This window comes from Passer montanus, unplaced genomic scaffold (assembly GCF_014805655.1).
Source record: "Passer montanus isolate IOZ18808 unplaced genomic scaffold, ASM1480565v1 scaffold35, whole genome shotgun sequence".
NCBI lineage: Eukaryota > Metazoa > Chordata > Aves > Passeriformes > Passeridae > Passer > Passer montanus.
The window spans coordinates 2091093-2107482 of record NW_024368263.1 but is presented as its reverse complement, the minus strand read 5'-3'; the positions used below and the strand labels follow the sequence as shown (position 1 = coordinate 2107482).

Below are 16390 nucleotides of genomic sequence, written 5' to 3'. Positions count from 1 at the left end.
TGAGAGCCCTCGATTTTGGGATCAGCTGCCTATGAACTGTAGCTGAGAAACAGCAGAAAGAAAATCCAGATCCTGTTCCAAGCTGACAGCCCAATACACAGATGCCCTTCTCAGAACAGTCCCTTCAGCTGGGACTACCCCAGTTTGAACCAAACTCATTCAACCCCAAAGTTCAAGTGCTGGGGGAAACTCAGAGCTCTGCGCACCAAGAGCCCCATTTTGGAGGCAGCTGTCACACCCTTCACTCAGCAGGACCCAGCGCATCCATCCCCAACAAGGCAAGGTCAAACTCTGCCTAAACTGACGGGCTGAAGAAAATGGGGCAAAGTTTTACCCTGAACCAAAGAGCACAGGCTGCCCAGCCCTCCCAAATCCGCTCTGGTCAGTGCAAGGTGCTGTGCCGGTGTGCACATGGACACTCCCCTTGCCCCAGGCACCGAAGCTGCTGCGAAAAACAAGGTCAGCAACCGGAGAAAGTTTTGAGCATCTCCCAAACCTGCTAAAAACGCTTTCCTGAGGTTTGTCCAGCCAAGTTTCACCTCCACCCTCCCCAAAAGTAACAGCTTTTGCTGCAGCCTAGCCTCTCCAGCAGCGAAATGGACGTCAAAGAAGGGAGAAAGCGGCGGGTCCATTTCCATCGCTGGGTCAGGCAGAGCTGGCGAGGATTCCCAGCGCAAAATCTCCACAAAGGTGTTCGCAGGAGAAGCCTTGGGAAGGCGGGGGGATGCCAGAAGCTTCTCCAGCCTCTCGGAGGGCTCCTGCCCGCGCAGGGGAGCGATGGGGGAGAAAGAAACTTGAAAGAGAAGGCAACTTACTCCGTGATCTTCTTCGCCAGCTCGGTGGAGGCTGCGGTGGAGTTGGCCGAGAAGACCCGGTAGCCACTTCTGGCCGCGTTCATCGCCAAAGCGTCATGCAAGCCCCGTGGAGCTCGAAAGTGAGAAAAAACAGATTTATAAGGCAACAACAGCTTCCGTGGCATCCTTTTCTTTCCTCTCCTCGGCGATCACCGCCCCTTAAGGGGTGGGGAGGAGGAGGGGGAAGAGGAGGGTGGGGACCCTTCCGCTACCTATGGACTTGCTGGTCCATTCCTGCGGCAAAGTATGAACGGGAGGGTGGAAATTATGATTATTAAAATAAAAATGGAGCAGCGGCTGCCTTGGGGAGTAGAGGGGTGGCCAGGCAACGGGTAACTCCACCCCACGCCCACCCAGTGGCCCCTCATGCAGCAGGGGAGGGATGACCCCAAAATGAGGGCGGGGAGCAAGGCTGGAGAAGGTGCGGATGAGGTGAGGGAGGCAGGCTGGGGGTGTTCTTTCTGATGCAGCGGGGCTGGACCGAGGTCCCGGTGGCGGTGTAGGAAGTCCCTGTGGAAGGGGAGGTCTTTGGGGGGGACGGTCCCATCGCGCTCCCCTCACCCAGCCGAGCACGTTCCGCCGCCCGGCCGGCGCCCCGCTCCCTCCGCCGCCATCTTCTCGGCGGGAAAAGCCCGCCCCCGCCGCCATCTTAGGTGAGGGCACCGCCGCCGCTCTCCCCCGTCACGGCATCCCCTCACCCGAACTGCGCCGGTACCTGGGGAGGACAGCGGCAGAAACGTCCCTCCTCGGGGGATAATTACACTTCCCGCCGCTACGAGGGCGGCTCGCACCGCGGCCGCCTCCCGCTTCTGCGCGGCGGTGAGAGGCGCTGGGCGTAGGCGGTGGGTGAAGTGCCCGTGCCGAAGATGGCGGCGGGGGGAACGGAAGCGCGGCGGCGGCGGCGCTCTGGCCCCGCTCTGTGGCGGCGGCGGCGGCAGGATCCGTCCGGCCCGCGGCTCCCGCACCTCTTTCCTGAGGGAACGCTCCGTGCCCGGCGCTCCGCTGTCCGCTCCGGAATCCTCACGGGTACAGGCGCTCGATGGTTTAGTTAAACGGGAAAGGTCAGCTCCAGCCCATCTGGCACAGCGCTGGGCTGACCTTTCAGTGCACTGAGAGTGTGCTTATATATAACATCTATAACACCTATAAATTAAACTTAAATTTAATTTAATTATTAATTATTCTTTAAATTTAATTAAATTAAATAACGCATATATTGTAAATAGTATACACTTTTATAGGTAAAATACATAGCGTATTTAAAAAGATGAAATATATGACATAATATATGGTGTACATATCACATATATTATGCATATTATATAAATGTGTATAGTAATTATATATAAAATATATGTTATATATGTTATATGCATGGAATACATATATCTCAATATATATGACAAGGTGAAACTTGGCTGAAAAAAATTATATATATTTACACTTTATTTAAAAAAAAATTAATATATGTATAATATACATCTCAGCCTTGGCAGTTGGGAAAATGACAGGAGGTGACAACACTGTCAGGACCCATCCCCTGTGGTCAGGATGGATCAGAGCACCCCACAGTGCAGCAGAAATGAGGGTACATGACAGAAATTATGTATTGCAGGGAAGGCAAACTGCATTAATTTAATCACCAGCATCACCCCACATCCCTTGGTTCACCCTGGAAGGTTTCTCCTGGCAGTTCTCTGAGTTGCTGTGCAATGCCATTGTCCCTTGGCCCGTGTCCTCGCAGCTGGGAGTGAGGGAGAAGGAGGAGGAGGCCTGGTGGGCTTCGTTCAGGACATGGATGAAGTTCCCCTCCCTGACCCAGTGGCTTTGCAGCTGCTCCAGTTTGTGACAGCCACGGTGCCTCCAGCAGTGAGTCCCTGTCACAGCCTCAGCTGCTGCCATCAGCCCCCTGACACTGACACTTCACTAAAGGTTGTCTCCCTCAGACATCCTCAATGCAAACGGGACAGAATTGTCCCTGTCCCCTCTGTATGCCAGCACTGCCAAAGGACTGGGATGGAGAGTTTCTTCCACCACACCTGGTGACACCTTACCTGTCCCTGCAGTTCCAGCCCCACATCTCCCTCCTGCTGTGCCTCCTGCAGGCCCTAAATTGGTGCCTTGGCTATTCCAGCTCAGCTGTAGAGGCCATTCCAGCTCATTCCCTCATTCCAGCTCATTCCCCCAGGGCGAGGCCAGAGCTGACAGCATCAGCTGCCTGGGGTCACTCTGAGGAGGCAGCACAGCCAGGTGTGGGATTCTGATCAGCCCTCCAGGCTGGCATCATCCTGGGATGAATCCACAACATCCATCAGCCAGAGAGCCCAGACACCCCTCCTGGGCACCCCAACCCAGGCTGGGAGCAGTCACGGCACCCATGGCACAGGCAGTCACTACTCACAGGTTGCTGCTGCCTTTGTCCTTCAAAAAATTTGATGGAGACAGACTTTTTGTGACATAGGAAGCTGGCTGCTTCCTGAGGTCTCTCCTGCACCCACCAGAGAAATGGCAGTTCCCAGGAGAGCCAGGAAATCTTGCTGCAGGGGCACACAAGCAGGGGAGGCATGCCCCAAGGCTGGGGAGGGAATCGTGCCACTGCAGGAGCCATGGCACATCCCTCTGCAGAGCACTCAGCCGTCCTCTTTAACGCCCTTTTCTGCCTGGAATCAGGCGTGTGGAGAAGGAAGGACTGTTTATTCCCTTCCCAGCTGGCTCCTCACTCAGCAGCCTCAGCACAGCAGCCCAGGGATGATGCTGTGGCATCTGAGTGCCCTCAGCCTCTGCTCTGCCCTCTGGGTCCCCCAGCACCCTCCCCCTGTCACCATAGGTGCTCAGAGCCTTCCCAGACACAAGGAATGGCTCTCAACAGCATTGTCACTTCCCTGCCCTTTTCCCACTGCTGAGGCTGAGATCCAACAAATTTGTACATTCTGTTACAGGGCAGCCCCTGGCACAGTTGACGAGGTGTGCACACCTTGGAGGGTCTGGGTGTCCCAAACCCCCCTGTTCTGTGCTCCTGAGATTCCCCCTCAGTGAATCACCTGCTTCATCCCCGTGAGGAGAGGCCAGAGCCTCGTGGGGGTGGCCCTGCGAGTCCCACCGGGATCGTTGTTGGAGCTGCAGGGTTGGGATCAGCCCTGGCAAGGGTGGCGGGCAGAGATCATGGTGTTATCACTGGTGTTATCAGTGCCACAGCCAGCCTTTCTCCTGGAAAGGGTCTCTGATTTCTCTGCGTGCTGAAGGTCACACTCGGTTTTACAGCCACGCAAAGAAGAAGAAAGGAGCGATTCTGTTTACTTAGGGAGTCATTAATATCCCAGCTGCTGGCATGTACGAGGCAGCAGGAACCTCCCCCACAGAGCAGCAGAGAGTGAGGCTGTGCAGCCCTTTATTATTCCATTATCAGCCAGGCAGGATTAGGAGGGCGGGTCAGGGAACAGTGCCGGCTTTGAGCAGGTTTAGCTCCTTTCCAAAGGCTTATCCTGGCTCAGTCTCACTCTCTGGACTCAATTCACTTATTCTCTACATGGAGGGGTTTGAGTAATGCTGGGGAGAGAGTGGGCACGGGGTCATGGAGCTTTAATAGCCCAGCAGACAAAACTGGGAGGTTCCTTTAGCAGGAACTCATTTTATATGTTGAATTTCAGAGAGCAGGGAGGGCAGTTCCTCAGCTCCGCCAACTCCTGCATTGCTCCCCAGGGAAAACCAAGCCTCGGCGCTGCTTTGGGGCAGTTCTGTTCTTGGAACAACCCGGTTCCGAGACAGGGTTGGGGCGGGACAGCCATTCCAGGCGGCTTCCTGCAGAGCTGGACGAGGTTTTGCTCTTTATTTTTACCCAAGTTTCTCCCTGGAGCCCGGGTGGGGTGGCCAGAGCGTACCGATCCCAGCCCGGCAAGGAAGGAGGAGCCGTGGGAACTGAGGCAACAAATCCCTTTCTTCTTCCAGGCCAGCAATGGGGTCTGTGATGGGTTGTTGTGCCCCTGTAAGTAATTCCACTCTGGGAATGCTGCCTGCCGGCATCCAGCATCGCAGCAGGGATCACCCCGGATCGGGATCGAGCCTCCCAGCTAGCCCCAGCCAGGTGGTTCTCATTGCAGCCTCTGACTCACCTCCCAAAAATTCCTGCGCTCACATCATCGCAGGAAACCGCTACCGGGAAGTGGTAAAACCCCTGGACGGCTTGAAATTCGGCTTTCCCCAGCGAAGGGGGAGATCAAACGGCAGCCTTTGGCCTCAGTCCCTCTGACGCCAGGGCTTGTCATCGGGGGGATGTCTCGGCCAGCAAGTGGTGGGTGTGTGGTTCCTCCAGACTCAGCAGCTTTTTGCCTGGCGTTTGGGAGTGTTTTCCCTGAGGAGGCCTGAGCTCAGAAATATTTTAAAGCAAATTATCAGCTGGGAGGAATGAGCTCAGCTCGTCGGCATTGTTCAGGGCCTCCCGGTGAGCCCTGCAGTTCCGGGCTGTGCCGGCTGCTGCGGGGAGCTCAGCCGAGGGTCAGTGTAGGGGAGCAGCCCCCAACGAGCTGCAGAACCTGGCTGTGATTTAGGAGCTGCCACAAAAATACTGAGCTCCTTGGAGGCTGAGAGAAGATGGATTTTGGGGAAAACCTGCCCCGCCACCCCGGGTCACGGGGGCAGGTAGAAGGTGCAGCCACTTTCCTGAGTTCTGCACGAAAGCAGTGGCAGAGCCCGGACCCGTGTCCGAGCTCAGCTGGGATGTGATCCCAGTCACTCTCCTCCAGGAGATATCTCTGTTAGCTGTGTCCCCTCCTGCTCTGTGCTTGTCCTCCGTGTCAGCCCCAGCCCCACAACCCCACGGCTGAGCGGGGCTGATCCGCAGTTCCGGGGCCGGCTCTGCTTGGAAATGGCTCCATCTCCGCACCGGCCGCTCCCGCAGGAGCTGCCTGGAAAGTTCCCACTGCTGCAGTCGGTGCCTGTCCCCCTGCCAAGCCTGCAGCCCTGCCAGCCCCGATGCAGCGCCAGCCGCGCTATTTCTGGCTCCACCTTGAGACATGTACCTTCAGCAGCGGGAACGATGCTAAAAGAGATGGATTCGGGAGGAGTGCATCCCCCGCCCGTCCCCGTCCCCGGGTGGCTGCCGGCGGACGCGGCAGAGCGGGCAGGGATGTGCAGGAGCTCTGTGCCTCCAAGGGAAACGCTGCAGTTCATCAGGCACGTCCTCTGCACGCCTCCTGTGATGTGGCAGTGGGACCCCGAAATGCGGGCCTGCTCTGGCACCGAGGGCCCCAGGTCTCTGCTGCAGCCCCCGGGGGCACGCCCGGGGGCACGAAGGGTTATGGAAGGCGTGGGAAGCCCCCAGGCTCTGTGTTTTTCTTCCCTCAGGGTAACTCCCAGTGCAGATCAACTCCTCCAGCAGCTGGGGGCAGGAGCAGGAGAAGCCCAGGGGCCGGAGGGAGCTGAGGGAGGTTGTTGCTGTATTTAACCCTTGGCTTCTTGCACAACTCAAGACAAACCTTATCTGGTGTTTCTGCCTCAGTGTCCCCAAACTCAGGCCACACATCATCTTGCTCAACGAACCTAGGCTTCAAATGTACAAACCTTCTCCACCAAATGATGTCTGCAGAGTCTGGGATATCCCAGGGCTCCTCCCGGGACAGGAGCTGGAGGGATGTTTGCTCTTGAAGGGAGACTGGTGGTCATGGCTGGACTGGACACTCTGCTCCATGCAGTGAGGAAGTGGGGGGATTCTCCAGGGGCTGTCCCCCACCACGCCAGCTCCGTGCCACATCCCCACGTCGCATCCTGGCACTTCCCTCCCACACACAGGGCCCGAGCAGCGCCACGCGGGCGGGAATGGAGCCGATCAGGACAAACCCGACCTGCAGCAGCCTGGGAGCTGCTGAGCACCCTCCAGGCTGCCCTTGGGGTCGAGGGGCCTCGGTAAGGCTCTCCTAATTAAGAGAGCGCCAAATGACTGGTTATCAGCACGGAGAGGGAAGTGATCCCACTTCCACATTAGACATCACATCTAGAGGCAAGTGGTGTTTGTGTGGGCCCGGGCTGAATCAGCCTGTGGCTGTGGAGAGCAAAGGAACCTGCCTGGGGCTGGTGGTGGCCACGGCGCTGGTCACGGCATGGGGTGGGCATCCAAGGGTGCTACAGCACCACGTCAGTTTTCTGGGAAATCCCCAGAGATCAGAACTGAGATGGAAAAGCCCTGTCTGTGTCTCCCCTGTGGTCACAGAGGCTGAGCCTGTCAGTCCCATTCCCCCTCTGAGACAAACCTGGCTGCAGCCCCCAGCCCTTGACATTCCCACTGTGCACAGCCCTTCCCCAGCCCTTCCTGCACCCACCTCCAGCCCTGACACCTCGCCATGAAGCCACTCTCAGCCCCTGTCTCCACAGCACGAGCATGGCCAGCAGAGCCCGGACAGGCATTCCACTCCTATTTAAATCAGGTTGAAGGGGGATCCCTGCAGCCCCAGGGCACAGGGCCTTGGACGGATGTAGCGTGGTGAGGACAGAGCCCAAAGCAGCCTCATCGTCCCATGGCACCTGCCAGGAGCAATGGGACAGCTGCTCTCACATCCTCCCGACACGACTCATGGCTTCCTGAGCGGAAATTGGGAGCGGGTTAGTCACCGAGAAGGGTGAGGGGCAGGTCAGGACGCTGCACTCCCCGGCAGCCAGCCGTTTCCTCCCATGACACCTTGCTGAGGAACCTCGAGCTGTTTACAAACGCTGCACCGTGTCATGGCAGCGCCTGGGGAAGCGGCTGAGCCCCAGTCTCACCCAGTCAGCTGCGAGTGCTGTAGTTCCCAAGCCAAAAGCATCAGGGCTGGGAGCAGGTTTTGCCCCTCTGAGCATCCCTTTGTGCCCACAGCGCCCAGGGAAGTCTTTCTGGAAAGCACAATGCTCCAAATCACAGCACCTCGGCTCTCCTCATGGGTCTGCTCTGGGAAAACAAAACTCAACCATGTTACCTGCCCAGCTGGTCATCCTGTACCCTCCCTGCAATTTCTTGGCCAGTTCCAGAAGGTTTTAACAGGGACAGAGGGCTTCCTGCTAATTAAACTGCCCTAAGTGTGAGGAGTGATGCCTCCCTGAGGTGCAAGCTCAAGGTTAGGACAGAGTTACATCCATGGGGAATTGGTTGGCCAAAAAAAAAAACAAAACAAAACAAATCCTTGTTGGGCTGGGCCAGACCCCTTGGAGCCCAGCAGTCCCTTGGGAGGGTGAGGTCAGTCCTGTTGCCAGCAAAAACTGCTGTCAATGATTTTTGCCAGCTGCCGTGAACACAAAGCAACTCACAGCCTTGCTGGCACTCTCCAGACAAGTCCCCTGGGCTCTGTCCCCAGAGCTCTGTGCCCCAAGGTGGGGTTCACAGCACAGCCCACTTCCCTCCACGGGGCTTCACACCCATGGCAACCTCGAGCCCCCAGGGATACCTGATGGCAAGCCACCAGTCATGGGTAGGACATCACCCCCCTCCGTCCTCCTCCTGGCCGTCTGCCCCTGTCCTCACCCCTCACCGTGCCTCGGTTTCGCCAGGCCCCCGCCTCACTCCTTTTGTGCTTGGAGAGATGCAGAAATGGTATCAAAATTCTGTTCAGGCCAGCGTGGGGGCTCCGGGGACACCTGCCAGCGCCCATGCGTGCCTTGCTGGGAATGATGTGCAGGAACTGGGGCGGGGGTGGCTGCCGGCTGCTCTGCCTCCCCTCTCCCGGCGTGACCGTGGGTCTGTTCTTTGCACCCACGCCAGACACCCACCCCGGCAGCGCAGAACCACCCGCGGCAAACCCACGGCGTCCCTTTGCCCCCGCCCGTCTGCAGAGCCGGTTCCCCCGCGGAGCGCTGCCCGGAGCGCGGGGCGGCGCTTGGGGAAACTGAGGCATCTGCCGGGGGGTGTGGGGGGTTCCGGCCCGGCCCCGGGACGGGCCCCCCTCGGCGGGGGAAGAGGTGGCTAGGGGGGTGGGTGGGTTAAATTTTTATGAATGGGGCCGCCCCGCCTGCCATCGCCGGGCGTCAGCAGCGAGCGGCGGCGGGCGGCGCTCCCCGGTGCCTCCCGCTCCGCTCCCTCCGCCTGGCCGACTGCGTGGGCTCGGCCGCCTTCCCCGCGGCCGCGGCCGCCGCCTGCTTCTCGCTGGTGTGCTACCCGCTGCGGGGGCCGCGCTGGGGGCCGCCCTCCCGCCAGCGCCTGGAGCGGACCTTCCGCGTCTGCCGGGGTCCCGACGCCGAGGGCAACCTGCGCATCGCCCAGGCCTGGAGCCGCCGCATCCGCGAGCTCGCCGTGCCCGCCGTGCCCGCGCAGGACGGTGAGTGCCGAGCCGCGCCGAGCCGCGCCGCGCCCGCCCGGCTCCGCTCCCCGCGGGGCTGGCTGCGCCGGGGCCGTGCGGGGGTCCGGGTCGGGGTCGCGGCCGGGGTCGCTCCGCTTTCGCCGGGCCCCAGGCTGTGCCCGAGCCGCGGGCGCTGCGCGGTGTGGCGTTCCGGGGACACGGGGGGGACGCAGAGCGGGGGTGACCCGCGCCGCCGTGGGGTCACTCGGACACCCCCCGCTTTCGCCGAGGCTGGGGGGACAGGGACAGCCCCTGAAGGGGTTTGTTGTTTCTCTCCCCTTTCACCTTTAATTTGAAGGGGCAGCAGGGACGTGGCAACACCGTGGGGGCCCTTTGCACCCCCCATCCCCATTGCTCCCGTTCGATAACTCCAAAGCTCCAAAGGGCAGCATGATCCAAGGAAAAAAAGTAATCATTGCTGACGCAGGCAGGACGGGAGCCAGGCACTGTCCCCAAGCAGGTCCCATCCATCACTTGGCATTTGGGGACAGGCAGATCCCCCCAGGACCTCCGCGGCCCAGCGGGATCTCAGGGCAGCCTGGCGGGGTCTGTGTTTCTGATCCTGCTGCCCTCGGGAGCTCTCAGTGTCCGGGAGGGGAGGGTCCTGCTCGGGGGCCGCATCCCCCAGCTCCCGCAGGCAGGGCAGGGCGTGCTGGCAGATAGTTGAACATCTGAGCAGAGATTCAATTATATGCACTACTTCATTTATTTGCTGTCCAGTCGCTCTGATCAGACTTGGAAATTAAGAGGCATGCGGTTAGAGGGATCCTGTCAAATCACATTTAGCCCAGCTCTTCCTTGCTTGGATTTTAAAATGCAGCCCTTTTTTTTTACATGACCTGCAGCTACAAAACAACTTTCTGTCTCTCTTCCTAAAGAATTACAAAAAAATCCAGTGGAATGGGGTGAGGGCAGAACCAGTTCCCCAGCTCTACCTCCAGCCTGAACTTTGCAGCTGGAAGTCTCCGAGCGCTTTCCAACCCTCGAGCAGACGGTGTGAGGCTGTGGGGCAGGAGCAGCTCAAGGCACGCAGGGGCAGCAGGGGGAAGGAGGATGGCAGAAGGCAGTGCAGAATTTTGCAGTCACTTTCCTCGCTGAGGGCCATCAGGATTTGCAATCCTCCTCCCTCAATTTGGGACAGAGCTAAAAATGCCCCTCGTCCACACCCAGGGCTTGCACGTGCCGGCAGGGAGGCCTGTGCAGGGCTGATAAGGCCGTGCTGGGAAGCTGAGGGTGAGTCCGTGCAGAGAGTCCTGTCACCCTGTCCCCATGGGGAGGGGACCTGGGCAGCCACCAGCCATCCCACCCTGGTGCTGTCGCAGCTGCAGCATCCTCTGGGATACAGGTCCTGCGGAATGCTGCAGCAGGGATGGAGGGATGATTCCCCCTCCTCGTTTCACCCCAAGGGAGAAACAGAAAGTTCCTCAGCAGCTGATAACCCCAAAGCTGGGGTTGCCTGCAGCGTGCCCCAAACTGCAGCTATCCAGGAGGGAACAAACTGCCCCCAGGCTCGTGTCCCAACAGGGAAATCCAGCCCCGGGAAGCTCAGCCCCAGCGTTACGCCACCTGGCAGGCTTGCTCCTTGTGCCCAGAGAGTTTCTAGAAGGAGGCAGGGATGCAGTGGGGTGGCTTGGGCTGCAGGCAGCAGAGCTGTGGCAGTGTGGTCCCGGCCAGGGCACAGCCAGGGCACATCACACGGGAGGATGTGGGCAGAGGGAGTGGAGCAGAGTTTGTGGCAGCAGCTGGAGCCCCTTCCTCCTGCTGACTCAGATTCTGCTCTACTCAGCATTTGAGGCTGAAAGCGACCACACTGTGCTGGGAAGTGGAATCTTGCTGGGATGCCAGGGACTGGCCGGTGTTGTGCAACAGGAAGGGTTGGATGGGTCAGGATGCTGCTGAAATCTGTCTCCCTGTGCATCACCATTGTTGGGCTCCAGCTCTGATCCAGCACTTTTTCCACCACAGGGCTGAGCCTGGTGCTGCTGGTGTCACCAGTCCCAGGCTGGGATCACTCCTGTCACTACTCACAGCCTGGTACCAACAGTGTGTCCCTTGGGAGGGAGTTGTGGCATCCCTCTGTGCCCCGAGCAGGGTTTGTTTTCCCCCTCCAGCCAAGGGGCTGATCCTCGGGGTCCCAGCCTCTCCCTGCTGCCCAGAGCAGGCCACAGGGCAGCACCCACAGGTCTGGGCAGGATTTTTAGGCAAGACTGAGCTGCAGCTCCATGTTTGTGTGAGAATCAGTGTGCCTGGTTAACACTGCAGGGTTAAAAACTGCATTTAGGCCTTTGAAGTGCCTTTGGCTTTTGCTTTTCAATATCCAGGACTTCGGGGAGGAAAGAGACAGAAACTCCCCCCCAGAGAGAAAGCAGCTGGGCTTGTGTTCAAACCCTGTGTGGGCGCTTGTCTGCATTTGCTTGCAGGGGATTTATTGTCTGTGGGGACCAGGGAAGCTCCAAAGGGCTCAGAGCAGGGCTCTGGGCTGCTTTTTGTTGTCCCTGACCCAAACTGGAGTGGCCTCTGCTCTGGGCCCTTCACTGCTTTCCCCGAGGGCAGCTGGTCCCCTTGTGTCTGGAACCCACTGATAAGGGGCTGGGGAGGTGAGGGGGAGCCACTGGCCCTGGGCAGCAGTGGGGACAACCAGCTTGGAGCCAGTGCCTGGAGCCAGCACTAGGGCCAGCCCGGAGCCAGCACCCAGAGCTGGCACCCAGGGCCAGCCTGGAGCCAGTGCCCAGAGCCAGGCTCAGCCCTGGGACTCTCACAGGCAGATCTTTGTTGTGGACTTGGTGGCAGGTCCCAAGCAGCTGGCGAGGGGACAGGGAGGTGTCCTGGAGGGTGATAGCAGTGCTGGGTGATCCGTGGGGCCAGGAAATAATCCTGGTGGTGATGAAGTCAGCAGAGCTCTGTGTGCTCCCAGGGCTGGGACAGGCATGGAGATGGGATGCTCCAGTCCCAGCTCCCTCCAGGCAGCTTGTGGAGCTCATGGCCGTGACTGGTGTGATGCTGGATGTCACCCAGGGGAGGTGACACACGTGGTGTTCTCCGTGGCCCCATGCTCTCCCCACCACTGTCCCACTGTGGGTGCTGGGAGGGTTTAGCTGTAGAGCCCCAGCTCGTGTGTTCAAACAGCTCAAATCACTGCACATGTGAGGTGGGGGCACCCCCAGTGCCACAGGGGCTGAGAGGGGGTTCCCTGCCCAGGACGGTGCTGGGAAAGGCCTCTGCTGTGCTGACTCAGCAGCTCTTCCTGCTGACTCAGCAGGTGCAGCCTGCAGCTGGGCCCATGGGCTGGGGTGGGCACCCACACCCCCCGGGCCCAGGGCACAGCTCAGGGGGCACAGAGCTGGTGGGGACATCCCCAACAATCCCAAAACTGGCTCCTCACTGCAGAGCCAGGGATCTCCAGAGGCGCTGGGGGAGCCTGAGGCTGCTGCCCTTCCTCACTTCAGGGTGCCCAGCAGCACCCGGGGTTCCTGCCCTCCTCCTCCTCCCCCTGCCTTCCTCACGGGGCACCTCAGTGGCCTCCCCCTGTCCCCCTGCACGGGGACCACTGGGCTTGGGGAAGGAGAGACTGGAAGCAACTGGGGAGGCAGAGGGGTGGGACCCCTGCCAGGCTTGTAATTACAGCCCGGCCCTCGCAGGCGAAACCTGAGCCCCGTGGGGAGCAGGGGAAGCAGAGTGTCCGTCTGGCAGCACAGCTGTCTGTCCTGGCCCCGCTCCATCTGGGTGGATGCAGGGAACTGGGACCTGGAGTTCTCATCTCCCTGCTCTGGTATGGCTGGAGTGCTGCAGGGCTCCATCCTGGGTGTGAACATCTCTGCAGATTGCAGGGGAGCTCAAATGAGTCCCTGCAGGCCCCTGTGTCCTGTCCTGCCACCTCCCCAGCATTCCCAGCAGGGGCCTCCATCCCTGCTCACCCCCGTGTTCTCTGGGTAGGGATGCAGCCCAGGGAGCTTCTGAAGATGGGGGAGGGCCAGTTCCCCTTCCCCTTTTGGTTTTGGCAAATGCTGCCCTGGCTGGCAAAGCCCTCCCAGGGCAGGGCCATGACCCAGCACCCTGAGCCCCCTGTCCCCCCCAGGTGACAGCTATGGGGTGCTGCCCCGGCCCTGCCACGCGCTGGTGCTGCTGAACCCACAGAGCGGCTCTGGCCGTGCCCTTGATGACTTCCAGGCAGTGGTGCAGCCCATGCTGGCTGAGGCTGACATTGCCACCACTGTCTTCGTCACCGGTGAGTCCATGAGCAGCTTCTCCTCCTCCTCCTCCTTCTCCCTTCCCTGGGATCCTGCCTGGGCCTTGCCACATGGGGACAGGCTCCTCCAAGGGCCCCTGACTCTGCATCAGCACTGCTCTGGATCCTACAGAGTGACTGCCATGCCTCCTGCATCCCTGGCTGGGGTCACATCTGGGGCTGGGGTCACTGTTTGGGGGGTGGCAGCAGGAAGGGCAGAGGGATGGAGGGTGATGCTCCAAATCTCTCTGCTCTCCCCAACAGAAAGACCCCACCATGCACACGAGAAGGTGCGAGATGAGGACCTGTCGCAGTGGGACACGCTGGTGGTCATGTCTGGGGACGGGCTGCTCTTCGAGGTGAGGGCCACCTCGGGGCTGGGCAGAGGGTGCCTGGGGCAGGAGCCGAGCTCTGAGTCACAAAGTCCCCTCTGTCCCCCCCAGGTGACAGCTATGGGGTGCTGCCCCGGCCCTGCCACGCGCTGGTGCTGCTGAACCCACAGAGCGGCTCTGGCCGTGCCCTTGATGACTTCCAGGCAGTGGTGCAGCCCATGCTGGCTGAGGCTGACATTGCCACCACTGTCTTCGTCACCGGTGAGTCCATGAGCAGCTTCTCCTCCTCCTCCTCCTCCTTCTCCCTTCCCTGGGATCCCTTCCCTGTCCCCTGCCACATGGGGACAGGCTCCTCCAAGGGCCCCTGACTCTGCATCAGCACTGCTCTGGATCCTACAGAGTGACTGCCATGCCTCCTGCATCCCTGGCTGGGGTCACATCTGGGGCTGGGGTCACTGTTTGGGGGGTGGCAGCAGGAAGGGCAGAGGGATGGAGGGTGATGCTCCAAATCTCTCTGCTCTCCCCAACAGAAAGACCCCACCATGCACACGAGAAGGTGCGAGATGAGGACCTGTCGCAGTGGGACACGCTGGTGGTCATGTCTGGGGACGGGCTGCTCTTCGAGGTGAGGGCCACCTCGGGGCTGGGCAGAGGGTGCCTGGGGCAGGAGCCAAGCTCTGAGTCACAAAGTCAGGCAGGGAATGGCAAAGGAGAGATGGCACCAAGCTTGGAGCAAAGCAGCCATCACCTCTGTCCTGCCCTGGCCAGGGCACCGTGGGCTCTGCTGCCCCCGGGCTGGGCAGGGGCTGCTGGGTTCCTTGGGTACCACAGGCTCCTGCATCCCCACAGGTGGTGAACGGGCTGATGGAGCGTCCAGACTGGAAGGAGGCCATGAAGAAGCCGCTGTGCATCCTGCCAGGAGGCTCTGGGAACGCCCTGGCTGCCTCTATCAACTACTATGCAGGGTGAGTCCCAGCCCCACCAGCACCCACTGCCCCCTGCGGGGCTGCACTGGAACCAGGCAGGGATGAGGGAAGAGAAAGGCTGTGTGGGGCTGCAGCCCAGGGAAGGGTGCTGGGATGCCCAGGAGTGCCTGGCAAGGTCCTCACCCCCCACAGGCTGCTGCAGCACAGCCCCAGCTGTGAGCAAGGGATCAGTCCCTGTGTATCCTGCTCCCCCCACTCCCTTTGGGCTCAGAGACTGGTAAAGCTTTAACCCAAAGGACCCACCCCAGGCACAGCCAGTCCCAAGTTGTGGGGGACCAAGATTGCCCTGGCTCGGTTCCCTCTTTCAGGAACTGGTTTATTCCTCCCACCCCCAGCAAAACTACTCCCAGCAGCTGTTTCTGAGGGACACTGTCACCCAGCAGGGACTTGTCCCAGCTGTGACACAAGGATGAGCTATGACACATCTGCAGGTGGATGCTGGGGCAGCAGGAGAGGTCCTGAGCTCCAAACTCACTCATTCCTCACGTTCCTCACATTCCTCACAGCTACGACCACGTTGCCAAGAAAAAGCTGCTGACGAACTGCACCTTCATCCTGTGCAAGGGGCTGTACACGCAGATGGACCTGGTGTCGCTGAGCACGGCCTCGGGCAAGCGCTTCTTCTCCTTCCTGGGCTTCGGCTGGGGCTTCATCTCGGACGTGGACATCGACAGCGAGAAGTACCGCTGGCTGGGCAGCGCCCGCTTCACCCTGGGCACCCTGCAGTGCCTGGCCAAGCTGCGGGTGTACCAGGGCCGCCTGTCCTACCTGCCCATCACCGCGGAGCAGGGCAGCTCCGCGGCACCCCGGGACGGCCCCGCGCCCGTCACCAACGGCCACATCCCGCAGCCGGCGGGGACGGAGGCACCCGGCTCCCCGCCCCACGACTCGCTGCTGGCGCCGCTGGGCCAGCCCGTGCCGGCGCACTGGACCGTGGTCCCCGAGGAGGAGTTTGTCCTGGTCTACGCCATCTACCAGTCCCACCTGGGCACCAACCTGCTGATGGCACCGGCGGCCCGGCTGCACGACGGCTGCATCCACCTCTTCTACATGAAGGCCGGCATCAGCCGCGTGACGCTGCTGAAGCTCTTCCTGGCCATGTCCAGGGGGACGCACCTGGACTTGAACTGTCCCCACCTGTCCTACGTCCCCGTCCGGGCGTTCCGCCTGGAGCCGCGGGTGGCCGCGGGCATCATGACAGTGGACGGGGAGGCGCTGGCCTGCGAGCCCGTGCAGGGCCAGGTCCACGCCCGCCTCTGCCGCGTCCTCAGCGGCTCCTGAGCTCCCCGTTCGCCCTCCCTGCGGCGCTGAGCTGCCGGCACGGCCCGGCGCGGGGGTGGCAGAGCCTTCCTCCCACTCAGGAACCCCCTCCTTCCATAGCAATAGGTCTTGGGGGGGCGTGGGGCTCATCCCCTCGCTTGCCCCCACGCTTAGCTTTACCCCCTTGGGACAGCCACCGGAACTGTTCCAAAAATGAGCCACAAGCCCCATCAGGTACTCGGTGCCGGCGAGATGCCAGCGTGTTTTATCCTGGTACGAGGTCCCGGCCCGCAGGCGGCTGCGCCGGCACAGCCCCGTCCCCTCCCCGGCTCGGACGCACACGGTGGCATTGCTGTGTCCCCGCCCCGGAGCCAGTGCCACCTCCCCAGGGAGGGTCAGGACCAATAGATCTAATACAATAAACCGACTTTTTAAAGAA

At 60.6% G+C, this 16390-nt stretch overlaps 2 protein-coding genes across 8 annotated transcripts in view; one reads left to right on the top strand and one right to left on the bottom strand.

Moving 5' to 3' along the window:
* PRPSAP1 (phosphoribosyl pyrophosphate synthetase associated protein 1) overlaps window positions 1-1702 on the bottom strand; it is a 25303-nt gene extending 23601 nt beyond the window's left edge. The window contains exons 1-2 of one of the 5 annotated variants that reach the window (XM_039716187.1): window positions 1570-1702; window positions 816-927 (exon numbers count right to left, since the gene is read on the bottom strand). In XM_039716187.1, the coding sequence (XP_039572121.1) occupies window positions 816-898 (83 nt within the window). In that variant the 5' untranslated portion in view covers window positions 899-927; window positions 1570-1702. The other 4 variants (XM_039716185.1, XM_039716186.1, XM_039716184.1 and 1 more) reach the window with 4 other exon arrangements.
* Window positions 1688-16390, top strand: SPHK1 (sphingosine kinase 1). 3 transcript variants are annotated; one of them, XM_039716181.1, is made up of 5 exons: window positions 1688-1880; window positions 13224-13373; window positions 13638-13732; window positions 14555-14670; window positions 15198-16390. In XM_039716181.1, the coding sequence occupies exons 1-5, from the start codon at window positions 1721-1723 to the stop codon at window positions 15970-15972; spliced, it is 1296 nt and encodes a 431-aa protein (XP_039572115.1). In that variant the 5' UTR covers window positions 1688-1720; the 3' UTR covers window positions 15973-16390. The 3 variants fall into 3 exon arrangements, with proteins under 3 accessions (XP_039572115.1, XP_039572114.1, XP_039572113.1); XM_039716180.1 differs by lacking the exon at window positions 1688-1880 and adding an exon at window positions 8727-9127; XM_039716179.1 differs by lacking the exons at window positions 1688-1880; window positions 13224-13373; window positions 13638-13732 and adding exons at window positions 8857-9127; window positions 13817-13966; window positions 14236-14330.